The sequence below is a fragment of the Bemisia tabaci genome, chromosome 7, assembly GCF_918797505.1.
Source record: "Bemisia tabaci chromosome 7, PGI_BMITA_v3".
Taxonomy (NCBI): domain Eukaryota; kingdom Metazoa; phylum Arthropoda; class Insecta; order Hemiptera; family Aleyrodidae; genus Bemisia; species Bemisia tabaci.
The window spans coordinates 7088005-7105041 of record NC_092799.1 but is presented as its reverse complement, the minus strand read 5'-3'; the positions used below and the strand labels follow the sequence as shown (position 1 = coordinate 7105041).

The window sequence follows — 17037 nt, the reverse complement described above, 5'->3', positions numbered from 1 at the left end:
AACTAACTGGACTACATTTTGCAATTAGAAACAACTAACTTTGGCTCACCTATAAAAGCGCCTGTTTTCACAGGGAGACTGAAATGAGCCAAAAAGTGTAGTTCCCTAATGCAAAATGCAGTTTCCAACTGAAATGTGGTTAAAATGAAACGTAGGAATAGACCGCGCTCAGCTGAATGGAACCAAGCCACAGCAGCTATTGCCAAATTCAATTGAGCAATTTAATTTTTCACATGAAAACGGTTTCCGGATCGAAGTGAAAATTCAGTGAATTGTCTGCACAGTTGAAAGCCTTTCTCATAATAAACGCCGTCCAAATGGAAAAAATCTCTATACGATATTTGGTTTGAGTTCAAACCTGGTTTCGGCAATACACAGTTGGTAAGTTCACATCTATAATGCACAAAGACAATGCTGTAGCAACAATCCCATCTTTAAATTAGGCTAATACCATAGGCGTGTATTAGGTCATTTTAGACCATGTAGATAAAGTCCCTGAACTCCTCAAAAAGGGATACAAATTATTTAGGAATCTCATTCGACGGGAAAACCGAATGTTATTGAAGTAAGTCACGATTCGTTTAGATTATTTACTTGTTTTTCATTAGAAGGTGTGAATTTGCAATCCGAAAATGCCGTCCCCAGAACATGTCGGATTGTAATTTTAAACAACTTTATTTAGGAACTGTCTTTTAACACTGCAAAATTCAATTTCGCATAGCTTTAGTATTTGTTCCAACATTTGTGGAATTTTTTCGTGAGTATAAATGTTCGTAAAACATCTCTGTGCTTCAGAATGAATAATTCGATTTCAAATAATTAAATGTTGAAATGAAACCTTATGATTATACAATTTTTAATGTTTTAGATTTAGTTCAAAGACGGTATCACTGCTACAGATTTGCTAATTTTGCGTTCTTTAGCGTATTTCATTCATGTTGACCATAGATATGCACTCAGCACTCACCGAAATTAAGTTTGAAATTACGTACCATAGTTTGTGAGTTTGGTACGTGTTGCAGAGTTTCCGGTATGCTAAGGTCAAATCTATCTTTCATCCGCGCAAATAACGAAACTTTAATGGAAAATTTGCAACGTCACAACCCAAGAAAGCAATAACCTCTTCGCGCGTTACGTGGTCTTCGAGTTTAACTATCAATAGTTGTAAATTAAACAATTTGAGAGACAAAGACCAAAAACGTATCATTGGCGAGGCATGAATGATCGATTATCGATATTCCCCCATTTAAAGCTATGGTAAAGAATCGATTATTAAGGTGTTCGTTGGGAACACCCAGTTCGTCGATCTTTTTCCGTAGGTTTAAATGGGAGATTAATCGATAAATCGCAAAGCTCGCCACGCCGCGCCACCGAAACATATAATGGCAGCTCTACGAGTGGTAACCATTCCAAGTGGACGTATTTCTACCAAACAGAACTATGTGCATTAAGACATGAGCCCTGAGACCCATAAGAATGTATGCATAACAGGGCTCAAGTCATAATACACATAGTTCCGTTTGATAGAAATACGTCCAATTACAGTATTATTGGCAACGTTATTGCGCCCTCTGTTGCGGGACGTCTGGCAGTGGGCCAATCAACCAATATGGATATTTGCTCATATTGAGCGCTATTAGACTTTATGGCCAGATTGACAATATTCCCCCTTTGTATAGGTACTTAATCCCTTGTATATTTGCACAGCTCCAAACAGAAAAGGTTTATTCATTTCATGTCATGAGGTTCGGTAAAAAGGCGCTCGCCCATACAATTGAAAGTTCATACTGAAAAGGACTCTGGTTTTTGTCGCTAAACATCGACCATTTTATCGTGATTGAATTGAGAACGTGGGTTCGGAAAGTACTCTAGGCTAATTTTGAACTGATAAAAAGAAGTTATTGATCGGGTAATATCTTTCGGCCCATTTAACTTCGACAAAGATCATGGGAAAAAATGTTTCGTTCTCTATCTGTGTACGATTTCATTGGATTGTTGTTTTTTGTTTTCTCGCACAAGAAAACTGGCCCTCTCTTTGTGAAAATAGTGACTTGAGTTGGAGTTTATTTTGCAATTAGGAACTACCATTTTTGGCTGACCGTTTGCCTGCAAACTGACGATTTTACAGCACGAAGAAAAAACTTCGAAGTGTTTGTAATTTAAAGGTTTAATTTGCAATTTTTTATACATTGCAGCGTCGTTACAGCGCTTCGACGGAGAATTAGTAAAACTAAAAAAAACTTAAGCTTTTGTGTTTTATTCTGTAGAATGCGGCAACTTCTCTGATTCATTTCTGCTAAAATTCTCAGTTAGGCAGTATTATTCCTCTGGCATTGTTATCTGTAAAAGTACTTATCTGCACCGAAAAACTCATGCCGCATTTTTTTTTTTTTTTTTTTGATAAATAGCCAAAAATATTCGTTCCTTTTTGCATTTTGTTCGTCGGCCTTGTTACCCGCGTTATGTGATCGTGCAAAACCGTGGCCACTAAATCAAGCCAAGATCCCCGAACGTCCAAGATCTCGTGTCCGATAAAGGGACAGTATGACGTCAGTCTATATCGTAGCAACTGACAACGATGTGTCATTATTCACTGTGTAGCAATGAGCATCATGCTTCAAGTGGCATGGGAATGAGCGCCTATCACTCAAATCCTCCCTCCCCTCCGCCCACCCACATCCCTCGTCCCTTCTCGGACTTAACAGCTCGGGAGGAGGGGGTAGGGGGGGTAGGGACCATGTGTCGCGTCGGTGGAACAGTGATTTGCGGGTTGCCTACACGGATCCCAGGACGGCGCCGGGTTCAGTCGGGAACTTTTGTTGTCGGGAACACCTTCGTAAATCTACCCAAACATGAATTAATGCGCCCTGCGCTCAGTTTGTTGAATCTTTATCGATCGGAGCTTAATCGATTGAAAGGCTTGCTGAGATTCAGATTCATCGATCGAGGTCAATCGATAGCAAATCAACATGCGACCCGCTGAACTACCTTTTTGGCCGAGTTATTATCCGAGCAAGGGAAAAATTTATATTGCTAACTTTAGTTGGATTGCATTTTGCAACGAGGAACCATTATCTCTGGCTCATCTGTGAAAGCACCTTCCTACATAGGAAACCAATGGCATTTATGTTGTTTCTAAAATGAGCCAGAAATAGTGGTTCCGTACTGAAAAATTCTGTTCAATTCTACTATGCAACGGAATGCCAAATTCCCTCCAATGAAATATTGATTTTTTCAGGAAAGTTAGTTGAGGAAGTTTTGCTTCCAAATTACGAAATGGAATATCTAGAATTAATTAATAGAGAGGAATATTCTCTGAAAATTTAGACGAAAAATAGGGACTAGTTCTCCAGGAAATGTGCGTTTTTTGGCGACGGTCGAAGGTTCATACTGGGGGCTGAGGAACAATATAGCCTGACTGAAAATTTTGGCAAAAATGAGTCAGTGATTATAGCGCATTATGCTGGCTGATAATAATTTTAGTTTTTTTCCCCCTTCTCAAATTCTGTGTAGGGGAGCGCTTATTAAAGCGCTCCCCTACAACCTTCCTTCCGCGCTTTATCCTTCTTTCATCCGCTTATATTGGACTGAATTTCTGGTAATTTTTCGTAAAAATAAAACCAAATTTTACCCATTTTTGCTTTTTCTGTTTCAGACGGAGCTAAAAAGAGTCTACACGCAGCTGGAAGTATTGAAAAATAAAACCTTGCGCTACAACAATCCTCACATTTCGAAGAAACGTGGTGGCCGTAAAGTGGCCCATCGCAGATTTTCCTTGCAGGTAAGATCATGTGCAAAGTTTTAACACGACAGGTGTAGAATTGCAACTTTCATTTCAGATTCTTTAAAAGAATAAATAACGAAGTTTGAAATTAAAGAAAATATCAAAAATAAAACCTCGGCTAACGTAGAACACAATCATTGAAACCAATGGCAAAAGGTGGAGAGTGCAGCAGATATTTCTGAGGAAACAAATATGGATCCATAGAATTACTTGTCTCAAATTAAAATTTTCTAAGACAGATAACCTCAGAAATTTGATTTTTAGCTGCGTAAAAACAGTTTAAACTTTCCTGAGCCGAATCAGGTCAGAACGAATTTTTAAATTCTGAATTCAGTTTTATCGCAAGTTGGCACCACGGTTCTCTCATCATTTGAATCTATCATAAATAATCAATTCCAGGTGAAACAGCCTGCTTTTATATATTTAGATTTTTTACATATATTTAAAGGGACCGAACCCAGAGTTGCCAATCTGGGCAAGTAACACTGCTTACCTCTTCCATTGTGCTCCATCCTAGTGTTACACCAAACAGCATACCTCTTTGATGGAAAATTGTGCTCATATGAGCACAATTAATATGAGCATAATTTTTATGAAAACTATTATCGAAAAATTACTATAATAAAAACATATTCAATAATAATGTGTCTATTAATAATATGTATTTTGGAAATCAAATAAACTCTTTACATTAAAATAATGGGTGTCCCTCTGTATTGAGATTTTCAGCTTCACGTTAATTTTTAATGCACGTTGCCCACATTACCAACTTTTTATCTAAACGACCCGTGCGTCTACTGCAATTGGTTTGTGACATTTTTTAGTGTTTATTTCTTGTCTTTTTCCGAAAAAATGTGTCCATCACGCTGAACATTTTAAAATGTACACTGAAAAAAAGGTAAAGTTGATTCAACATTCAGGATGTAGAAAAAGTGTGCGAGAACTTAAAAACTGCTGAATTACCCGCTACGGCAGTTAGTTTTACATCTCGACGTTGCTAAAGTAACTGCTGCAGCAGTTAATTCAGCATTTTGTGAGTTCTCGCACACTTTTCTTACATCCGGAATGTTAAATCAGCTTCAGTTTTTTTTCAGTGTACGCGCATTTTGAATCGGTATTTTTCATATTTTACCGAGAACTGGCTGCAGCAACGAGCGTAGCCGCCCCCGTTGCCGTCACAATTTATGTGCAACTTTGGCTTAAGTTCAATAAATAATATCTCCCTGGTGCCGATTATTATGTTCCCGATCGCCTCCCCTGTCGAGAGGGAGGTAGATAATGATCAATACTCAGGGACTCATCCATCATGACGTAGCTAATGAAGCGGCGTTATCAAGTCGATTGAGCCCAGTGCCATATTTTTCTCCGGCATCGCGGGTGCCTCCCGAGGTGTTCGAGGCAAACACCAGCATGTACATCAACAGAGAGGAATTCACACAAAAGAAGATGAAGATGCATAGAGGGATGATTAAGGTGTCCGTTGCGAGCACCCTATCAATCGATCCTTTTTTATAGTTGTAAATGGCAGAGTAATCGATACTAGGGGGCCCTGCCCCCTGCCCGCTACGCGGCCCAACCCCCTGGAGGGCGCTTCGCGCCCTCAGGCCTGCTTCGCAGGCCCTTTACGCATATGTATAGTCAAAAATGTTCTTCCACTTTAATACACAATTTTGTGTTTGAGCTGCATCGATTTCAAAATTTTTAACGTAACACTCAGATTTGTAAATGATGAGGAACAGGTGGATGTACATAATGTGGTATTAATGGAGGCAGTATATTGACGGCTAAAGTCGGGAAACGTGTATCTCATTTTGCGACGTCCTATACTTCTCGTCATACTTTTTTTTAAATTTTTTTAATTTATTGGAAAACCAATCAACGTACTGAATGTTTTGAAAACGACTGTGATTTCACTTCTGCTCGAAGAATATTCTGTGAAAATTCAAAGCGATAAAATTGGCTCATTTCTCTTTGAAATCTTAAATTAGATGCGGAAATCTTGAAAACCGTGAGCAAGGTACGTGGTTTTCGACTTTAGCCATCGTTATGCAAAAAGAGCTCTTATGCTATGCAATATATCGCTAAAATTGTTGAATTCGGCATATATTTTTCGGCGAATCCAGTCCTCATGCATTTTTATACTTTGACAGAAAATGTGCGCTGAAATTTCAAAAAATGTATTTTTTGACATTCACATCCGCACGTTGAATTTAACTTTTCTTTTCTTCTTTTCCTTTGAGAAAGGAAAGGGATTTTAATTGGGCTGCGTTGAATAGACACGCATCAAGTCGCATGTAGATGAACTCGAGAAAAGGGAAAAGTGAAGAGTTAGTTGAGCTGAAAACTACTCTTAACTCAATTTTTTGGAAAATGCGACTTGGTGCGTTTTTGTAGAATGAGGAAAAATTGAGTAAAAAACTTATACTTTGGACCTTGAACTTTGAACCCTGAGCGATGCACCGTCCCTCAACTCTCGTAATGAGGAGTCCTACAAGAGCTTTTCTATTGTTCTATAGTTTATTCGAGTCACTCAGGTAGAATCCCACACCTCGACATTTCTAGCGGAAACGACATATCTCTCACGCTATTAACATTGGACATAAGTAACATGAGCTTTAAAAGCTCTAAAACATTAAAAGTTTGGGGTTTCATAATGTTTTGCACATCTACAGCTATTACAGATGACATACATGTAAAGATCATCCTTATCGGTCCGGTAGTTTGTCAGAAATAGTGCTTCCAAGATTTTGCTTGTAGCTGTATAATATAGATATCGCAAATCGCGCCACGCCGCTGCTATTCATCTTTCTCTCCTTGTATTTCTTCTCTTTCTTCCGATCTCTGATGCGGTTTCATCAAACATAAGTTCGGGGTTCTCCGATTTACATAAGGAATCAATCCCAAAAAATTAAAAAATATAATACAAAAAAATAAAGAATAAACAAAAATACTCTGACTTTTATTATATTATAAGAGTAAAAATTAATAAATTCTTTTGTGAAAAATATGATAGATACACTGGAAAAAAAACACATTGGATCTAGAGTCCAGACTCTTAAAAACATCGACAAGAAAAAATACTGTTGATTCAATCAGATTTAAGCTTAAGTCAAGAACCAAGCCTCTTAATTTAAGCGGATTTCGTTTTGATTCAAGCAAAAATCCGATTGAATCAAGAGTATTTTTTCTTGTCAATGTTTTCAAGAGTCTGGACTCTAGATCCAATGTTTTTTTTTTTTTTTTTTTTTTTTTTTTTTTTTTTTTCCCAGTGTGCTATTCCTCTTTCTCTTCTTGTATTTCTTCTCTTTCCTCCGATCTCTGATGCCGTTTCATCGCATAAGTTCGGGATCCTCCGATTCGTGACTGTCAGACTAGAATTAATGATTTCCGTTTGTTTCAGACCCTGTTACGGAACCGGTCGTTCCGGTTCGGACGTGGGGTAGGCGAGCACAGCGACGGCTGCGAGGTGGAGGTCTCGCGCACGCCCGAGGAGTCCGTGTGCAGCATCGAGGGCCAGTCCTGCGCCATCTACTACGACCCCCCGTCGGCGCTCAGCGAGGGCATGGCCTACTCCAACCCCAGGGAGCTCCCCAAACGAGCCAAGCAGCACGAACTCACCGTCTAGGTCCCGAGGCGCCCACTCCAATCTAACGCCCTCACGCCTCGATCCCAGCAACATTCTCGCACCATTGCATTGCAGTTGCGTCGTATGGAACTACAGGAGCTTTCTTGGGTCCGGGGCGAGGGATTCCATATTCAGCGTTCTTACGAAGCCCAGGATGAGTCGGAAGATTCTGAAGTACGAGGTACCCCGTTCGACAACCCTCACGCTTTGATGTTTTTTGCGGTATCACATTTTTTATGCTGAGTTGCCGGTTGCGTCGTTCGGATTTGCAGGCGTTATCTCCGATCCGAAGCAAGGAATTCCAAACTCAGCGTTCTTTCAAAGTCTGGAATAATTCAGCACATTTTGAAAGGCAAGAGACCCCTTTCAACCCTGACAGTTTGATCTGGGTAACGTGTTTTCTCCACTACGTTGATGGTTACTTCGGCTGGAACTGTCAGCGCTCTTTCAGATCCGGAGCAAGGTGTTCCTTCCTCGGGTGCAAAAAGAGCTATCTACGCTTAGCGTCCGTGGAAAATTCAGAACGTCTTGAAATGCAAGAAATTGTTTCTGAATGTTCTGAGGCTAATCCCGGGAACGTCTGCGCATCACTACGTTCTGAGTTGCGGATTCCGTGCTACGGAAAAACGCCGTATGAACATTCGAGAGTGGCCCAGTTCCCCCCGATGAAATGTTTATTTTTGAGGAAAACTATGAATATTTTTCTTTAAAATTTTCAGGAACTTTCGGCGAAATCGGAGACAAAATTATCTGGAAAATTGACGGAAAATATTTCTTAGTTTACCAAGAATTCGTGTCTTGGTAAAGGAAATTTCGCAGCATTTGAAGGTTCATACGGCATTTTTCCTTTGGACGGCAGCATAGGTTCTCATATTAGGACCCGGGGCATGAAAACTGAACTCGGGTGCAAATATAACCGAAAATCTACGCTCAGAATCCTTTCAAAATCTCAAAAAAGTCGGAAGATGTTGAAACCTAAGAAACCCATTTCAAGCAGCTGTCAACACGATTTTGTGTCATATTCATAGTCGTTCTTTAGACGTTACGACCTCCTTAAGCCATTACAATGACGCTGTTTGAGAACGTCTGAACGTTAAGTAACAACTATGAATATGACCCTTAGTTGAAAAGAACCTTTTTCATTTTTACGAGAAGTCCTTGAAATAAATGTAATTTGCAAGAAAGACACATGACTGACTTGACTGTAGTAGATAGCTCATCGTTGTTATTTATTGACCGAAATCATTGTATGTCGATGGTGAACCTCCCAAATCACGTATCTCGTTTGCAATGTCTTAAAATCTCCGCTCCTTTTTTAATTTTTTTAAGGTGAAGAAACCAACATATTTCTTTGAAGATTCCACAGAATTTTCCTCGCACGAAGAAGAAAATAATGACAGTTTTTTTAGAATTGCCGTACAGTGGCGTGGCGTTCTTTGCGATACATCGATTCATTTGCCATTAAAACCTATGGGAAAGGATCGATAAGCTGGGTTTTCACAACGAACAGCTTAATACTTGATTCTTTACCATATCTTCAAATGGGAAAATATCGATGATCGATCATTCACGCCTCGCCACTGTTGACAGCAACAGACTTTCAGACTTTCTGTCATACTTTATTCGATAACTACAGAGTTTTCCAATAAAGTATGACAGAAAGTCTGCATCGTCGCAGACCGAGACACGTGGCGTGGTTTGGAAGTTCCACCGACGATGCGTATTTTAATGTTGAAAAATCCTAAGTTGCGTTTTCATTTCCTTTCTTTTTCCAAAAGAAATCTGCTAGTTTATAGACTTGAAGGTGACGGTCCCATGTTCTGATGCTTAAGGAACTTTTTTGAGAACATCATAAAAAATTCCCTTCGCAGCTTTTTCATTGTACCTAGGTGAAATTTTTTTACGCGAATTTCTGACAAACATCTTTTGAATTATTAAGAAGGATCGTTTTCAAGAGCTTCAAACATCTGCGTTCATAATATTGTTTAGTGCCTTTAATGATACGAGTATTGATTACTGGTCTTGCAGGATTGCAATGTATGGTATGCCTTTGTATGGTTGCGTCGCAACAAAAGTTTTACTCATGAAATGCTATGCTTATTGTAAAAATAATCCTAGGTGAGAAAAAACTGTGAAAGTTTAGAATTTTCTCTGTTTTTAGTCATGAGAAAACGGAAGCTTACGGGTTCGTGGCTGCCGAGTCTGGAACTACTTACAAAAATTTTCCTTCAACACAAAAACTGAAAATTTACGTCCTCTCTTTTTGATTTTCATGGATAAGTTTAAATCTAAAATCTGGTTTTAAACCTTCATCAGGAATAAAATATAGCAGAATTTGGTTGAATATTTTCTTCAATGCTTTTGCCAAGTCAAAAACTTAAAACATACACAAAGCGCGCTTTAAAATGGAAAGAATAGGTTTCAAGGTTCTGTCTTTGCAGCCTGTGATATGTGAGGTTGAAAATTTACTGATATAAATTAGGAAATATGCTTGTTATCTTGTATAATACGTGTCTGCAAATTTTAAAATATGTACAGAAAACATGTGAGCAAAATTTCGAATTATATGCCACCCGAAATCCACTGAATATTTCCGGGTAATGATGTAAATAATAATTGTTTTATTTTCTGAATCAAATGTGTCTATGTATTTAATCCCGCGTGGAAATGAAACGGCATCTGGTTGAACAGGTTGTTTGAAGAAAAGCGTGACCGCCGAAAGCCTTACTTCGAGAAAACACGAAGGAAACTCGATTCCTCCGAAAATATTTCACATTTCTGTTCGCAAAAATTAACTAATGTTCTACATGTCATCGTAATAAGACTGCGGTCACTCGAGTAGGGAAAGAAATCCAATTTTTTAAAATTTTGGAAGATTCGTCCTTCTTCTACAAAAATTCTAATACTGCTCAGTGCTGCTATTTTTAGCAGTATTTTGACCTTGGTTCTTACCCTTACTCGTGGGTTTTTTCTTGAAGAAGCACCCTGTGCTCGGATAGGTGGCTCGGAACTAGCGTCCTCCTTCCACTAAAGCAGATATTCAAATGTGTATTAGACATTTCGAGAGCAATTTTGGTATTGTCCCTCGGCGTCCACTCTTCAAGAATAGCATCCCACCGAGAACTTAATTCCTGAAAATTTGGAGGTTATGCTCTTCTTCAAATAACCCCATCATTTACGTTATTTCTGATGTGTATAACAAGAGAATCCACAACACAACTGCCCTGAGTTTACACTGTCCTAGAATGAATTGTGATGGCGTGTTGAATGCAAAAAAAGTGTTCGAAATCAGCTGAGCGCTCGGAAGGCTCGAGTAAAAATAATGACGCGACAAAAACAAGACATCGCAGACAGCTTAGAGGGAGAGCCCTTTTTTGTGCTGGGGAGCAATAACTGAGACTCGACGCTTCATCAATCAACATATTGCGCGCACATCCAAAATAAGGAAATTTATGAGAGGCTTCGATCTCGAAACGCAAGTACCTTTTATACCTACCATTTATAACCCTGTCGCTCATCTTACGTCTACGTCACCGTCCCCTGCCGTCGAAATCCCGCACATCGATGACATTGATGACGTGCTGCGGCTGGTCGTTGCTTGTTCGTGCCAATCCGAATACTGCCGTAATAAGGAAAAACGCCGTATGAACCTTCAGGCGTTGCCAAATTTCCTTTGATAAAACGCGAATTTCCTGGTAAATTTATGAATAATTCCCTCCCAATTTTTCAGATAATTTTGTTCGCAATTTCACCTAAAGATTTTAAAAATTTAAAGGAAAAATATTCATAACCTTTCTAGAAAGTAAACATTTTATCGGAGAAAATTTGTTCGTGCCAGTCTGAATACTGCTGTAATGAGGAAAAACGCTGTATGAACCTTCAGGCGTTGCCAAATTTCCTTTGATAAAACGCGAATTTCCTGGTAAATTTATGAATAATTCCCTCCCAATTTTTCAGATAATTTTGTTCGCAATTTCACCTAAAGATTTTAAAAATTTAAAGGAAAAATATTCATAACCTTTCTAGAAAGTAAACATTTTATCGGAGAAAATTTGGCAACTCTCGAATGTTCATACTGCGTTCTTCCTCAACACGGCAGAATAATACTACGGATTTATTTCGTCTTCCTCTTTTTTTCTACGGATTTTACGGATGGACCGATTCGGCTGAAGGTGGAAGCAGATTGAGTCTTCAGTCGTCTCAGCTGCTCTTGTTAAAAATGGCACAACGGGCTGATTATTGAAATTGATAGACACAGAGATAGATAAACGAGAGAAAGGGAAAATGGAACAATCCTATTGGTGGAAACGTCGGTAGTTGTTACATGTTACAGACTGTAGAGGAAAATGATGGACAAATTGTGGAGTCTTTCGTCGGTTGCCATTAGTTAGTCGATTACCTAGCTCCTTCCTCTATTGCTAACACCGGCTTCCACCAATAGGATCGCCCCAATTTCTCTTTGTCTCTTTTGCCTATCGCTTTGCGAATCATCATCAATTTCAATAATTAGCCCACAGTAAACTGTTAGAAATCTGGAGATGGAATTCTGTGTGCATTTCACTGTTTCCTATTAGACGGAAAGAATTCCTACTAAGGACCCATAACATGCGACGAGCAGTATTCACAATTGGCAACACTATGGTGGCAATTAAAGAAGGGCATTTTCTACGATCTATTAGAACAACCGCACGTAAAACCTCAATGTTTTGTTTGGGAGATGGTTTATAGATGCTAGCGGGTAAAAAACTACGAATAAAGTTTTCTACACGAATTTTTGAAAAAAAAAACCCGTCTATCATAGCGATTTCGATAATTATTCGATTCTTGAGTTATTCAATGTTTGAGACGGGGTTTAAAGACGCACAACAAATGGCAGCCACCCTCACGGTAGGGATCGTGATTTTAATCATTTAACTTGCCCTTTGATCATAACTGGAATTGGTAAACTGTTATTCTTCCATTGAGTGTCACCGAAGCACGGTACACAGTGGATCGAGTTAATAGGAGAGGTCGGACAAAATTTGGCGACTTTAAACGCTTACAACTCCGTTCATCCACAACTTTGAAGTTCTAAAAATGGTTTCGTTGATTTCCTCGTAAAATTGTCTTCTAGGAGCACCCCTTGAAATGTAAAATACAACAAAATAAACATCAAAATTTGCAGTTTTAGTGAAAAATTTCATGACCGATCTCTCGAATTGACTCGATCTATTGCGCGGCATGCGGCGTCAAGGTAGACTCAGTTGTAATTTATTCGGTTCTGTTCTCGGTTTGAGCTTCCCATTGTCATTTGTTAAGCGTCACTTCTTGTTGTCTATGAAGATTCATTACAATATAGCAGTACCTAATTATTGTTTGTACATTCGATGTATTATTTAAATCAAAGGAGCTCGACCTGTCGAGTTTTATTGTCGTTTTTACATAAGTATAAATATATACTTCCATTTTAAAAAAAAATAAAAAAGTTTTCTCATAATTTGTTATTTTTCAATCCCAACTTTTCATTTCAATTGATTTTCTTTCATTCCTTCTCACCTATGCATATACTGATGATAGGTGAGGAGGTCAACAATACCAAAACTATGAAACCAAGCCTTCAATCAACTATAACTTCATCAAAATATTAGATACCTACTATAAAAAAAAAATATGGCTAGATAGCCATAATTTCGGGGAAAAGAGATTAAAAGATTGAATCATTCGTAAGTTTTTGCTTCGAAGATTCAGAACGATTCCGCCAGTCACCTTCCAGGGAACTCAAGCACTCGATACACTGTATCGAGTGAGAGATCAAAACGATCGCAAAGGCGGTATACGTACCAACGGGCACGCACCGAATTCGTGATTTTCAGCTCTGCTGGTAATCACACGCCTTTTGCCTAAAAAATTACAACCCAGAAACGAATTCAGTAGACATCTGAAACATGAGCTTAAGTTGACTTTAAAAAATTGAGTCTCGTAAATGAGAAAAACTTCTAACTTCCTCTTTATTCCACTTCAGTATTACTCGTTTCAGCCTCTCTGCTGATTTAGGTTAATATTTGACACCAGATTTCATATATTTGGACGTATTTCTGCTAAACGGAGCTATGTGCAGTGAGACATGAGCCCTGAGACCCATAAGAATACATGCATAACAGGGTTCACGACATAATGCACTAAGTTCCGTTCGGCAGAAATACGTCCATTTGAATTACGAAATTATTTAACATTTTGAACACAGTTTTCTTAAAAATGTTAGTGTTAAGAATCGAAAATCGAAAAACGATCTTCCTGACTAAGGATAGGAATTCTCGCTTTACAGAATAGTATAGGTTTTCACCTTAAGATGATTCGATGGACGCCATATTTTGTGCTAGAACAACATGCGAAACATCGCATAGCTTAGTCCTATGTTTTCAGCCACTTGCTAATTGTAATTTTTATCAAGTTTTGAGATCGCATTTCTGTTGTCACGACACTGGAGAGTTATCTTTCCACATTCGACAAACAAAAGCAAAGTAATAAAGGAAGGGTTTTTTAGAGGAAAAATATCGCATTCGAGTGCAGCTTCAACATCAGGATCGAGTGCGATGTTTTCCTCCAAAAAACCTTGCTTTTATGACGTTGGTTGAATCTGTTCGTCAAATTTGATAACTGAATTCACTAATCTCGTGACAACAGAAATGCGATCTCATAATTGGATAAAAAAGAAGAGTTGCTGAAAACGTGATCGATGCAATACATCGCATATGTCATTTGGCAAAAGAAAAGGCGTCCATCGAATCACCTTAACGACCCTTCCCTGGTAAAAATTGGCAGTAGAATGTGTGTTCCAAAATACTATAGACCTAAAGCCGGCTGAAAGATTTCAAATAGCTTCTGTAGCCGACTGTACAATTTCTTATAGCCTTTCACAGCCGATAGCGATTAAGCAACAGCCAGACGACAAAATTTATGCTAAACGTTACTAATTACGGATACTAGGATTTCGTTAGTTTTTGGACTACCGCTCTCTTTTTGTGCTGTAGTATCTTGATTTATTTTGCGAGGAAAGCCCCGTACTTTTGAAGGATGCTTGTCATTCTTAATATGTTGGAGCGCCTTCAATTTCTTATGATACTGTGCAATACCTCTGGTGTGAAATAGTTGCTTCAGACGCCGTGGCACGTTGCGGCGAAGCGGGCGGGCCGAGAGCGCGAAATGCGCATTGGCGCCTACAAACCTAACAGGGATACTTCACGCATTGCGCAATGCGTGAAGTATCCCTGTTAGATTTGTAGGCGCCAGAGCGTCTCCGCTCCGCTTTGTGTTAGGCTCTAATATTTAATCTTGCGGAGTCAGCGTTTTTCAACTCATGCTTTTGAAATGTTCTCTCACTCTGCATAGACTGGACTATTCTCATTTTAATTGACGAAAAAAAATATGTTTTAAAGGAAAATATAACGTGTGTTTTGTAAATATTAAGGTAGCTTCGTATCAAACTTAATGATTTCCAAAGCACACGAATTTCTACATAATTTCTTATAGTCTTTTATAGCCAATGGCAATAAAGTGTAAAGCCCGGCGATAGGAGCTATAGCCCGACTGTTTACTTTTTTATAGCTTCGTTTAGCCCGGCTATATGATTTGCTCCGCTTTCTACAGTCAGCTATATGATTTTCATTAGCCATCTTTAGTCGGCTATAAGAACTCCTATGGTATTTTTAAACGCAGCTCCTATCGCCAATTTTTACCAGGGTTTGGCTCGACTTTATCAAATACAAATATATTGATCTGCTTTCACTCACTTCACCGTAAACGTACGAATTATACGCAATCTCAGTAACATTGTAAAGTCAGTTGTAATTCCTCGTCGAAAGTTCGAGAGAGAAAACTTGCTGGCTAAAACGAGGAGTATCAAGGCACCACCGGGGTTTCCGTCTCAAAAGTTACACACCCCCAACTCTCGCAACGACTTACCTACCTAACGGATGGCGTAAGATTGATTGCCCAGAAAACCTGCACCTCCAGTGGTTCGGAGCGCACATCTAATTGGAAACTTTTGCCACACCGTGCGCTAATTTTTACCGAGTTGATTTTGACAAATCAAGATATCTGAATTAAGTTTGTCTAAAATCGATCGTCTGACCTCGACTGGCGGGAAACTTATCGGTGAGCTTTCAACACCTGAAAGGCGAAAATGATTGATCGAGGATTTTGCGCCCAAGTTTCGGAATTTAATAATGTAGTCATGGTTTTGAATTGTGGTGCGGTGTGATGCGAAACTTTATGATGCATAGATGCCATCCTGTTAAATGCATCTTTAGCAAACGGCGAAACATTTTCCGCGGGTGGTTCCAGAGGACTGGTTGTAGGGACGGAGGGGGGACGGGCACGGGACTAAAGCGCGAGGATTAGCTCTCGTGGGCTATTTGAAGTAGGTAAAAAAAAAAAAAAAAAAAAAAAAAAAAAAAAAAAAAAAAAAAGTATACGCTTATTCAAAATTTTCCCCGCGAGATTTTCTATGAGATGGCCGGAACTCCTTTTTTCCAAATGGAGCTTGACTGCTTGCATTTTTCAATTAAATAAGAGGGCGTTATTCTTCGTTATTGCATGCATGTTGGGTCATACGTTGGGTTTTTACGGACGAATTTTAAACTGCATTCATTTCAAATCATATGCCGTGCTTCCCATCCTGATCAATAAGCATAATGAAGACAGCTCTGGAGCACTCGGAAAAAAAATGACGAAACAAAATCTGGACTTTTCCAAAAAAATATTTGATGTCATGTGGATTTCCTCGAGAATTTTTAAACGTTTTTCCCAGATATTTTCACAGAAATCTACTCGAACTTGAAGGAATCCTATACAAAAATTTCAAGAACTAATTATCATGGAATGTGCAAGTTGATTGCATCATATTTTCCCGGAATGAAAAATTTATTTGGTCGGCCCGGGGAATGAGAGCGTAAACTCCACATAGCAACATTCAAATTAAGAGCGTTGCAACGACATCTATTTGGGATGAAGGATGATAAATTTCCTATCCAGAGAACGAGACGTCATTTGGGACATCACTGAACAATCGAAGCCCAATTTTGCAAGATTAAACATAACCTAATTTTATTAAAATTCACTGACTGATTGTGAATGGCTTCTTTTGGCTCCCCTTAAGAATCCAGAGTTTTTGGCGATCAAGGTGCTGTCATATTTTAAGGATATTTCCATTAACCCTTAAGATGCTGAAGCCCGGTCAAATTGACAGGAGGCTTGTTTAAAAAAACTAGCCACGCGAGTTGTGAGGGACCGCGGTACATACGAGCCGTAGATGTAGGTCTGTATAAATATTTGTGCATTAAAAAAAGAATCAAACCTTAAATTGAAAAGAGAATACGAAATAGTTGAGGAACAACAAAGTCGAGACGAAATCGGGCATTTTAAATTTTTCTCTCGAATCGGAGCGACACCTCACTCGCAGCATAGAAAGGAGCATTGCGAGTTCACGCATAGCGCCAGCGCGCCTTCAATTTTGCAGATGCGACACGGATCTCCATCATGTACGAATAGTTGTATCTCTGCGCCGTCATCAATGCGCCTCCTTTTACTTTGCTCTATTTCCATACTGTGTTTGTTTCAGTTTGTCCTATTTGTATTTTTAGCGGTGCTT

At 39.0% G+C, this 17037-nt stretch overlaps 1 protein-coding gene across 1 annotated transcript in view; it reads left to right on the top strand.

The window, feature by feature from the left end:
• LOC109032661 (G-protein coupled receptor 158 smog) overlaps positions 1-12885 on the top strand; it is a 193281-nt gene extending 180396 nt beyond the window's left edge. Inside the window, exons 11-12 of the mRNA XM_072302120.1 lie at positions 3656-3781; positions 7185-12885. Coding sequence (XP_072158221.1) covers positions 3656-3781; positions 7185-7409 — 351 coding nt within the window. The 3' untranslated portion in view covers positions 7410-12885. The remainder of the gene's footprint in view (positions 1-3655; positions 3782-7184) is intronic.
• Positions 12886-17037: the final 4152 nt, after the last annotated feature.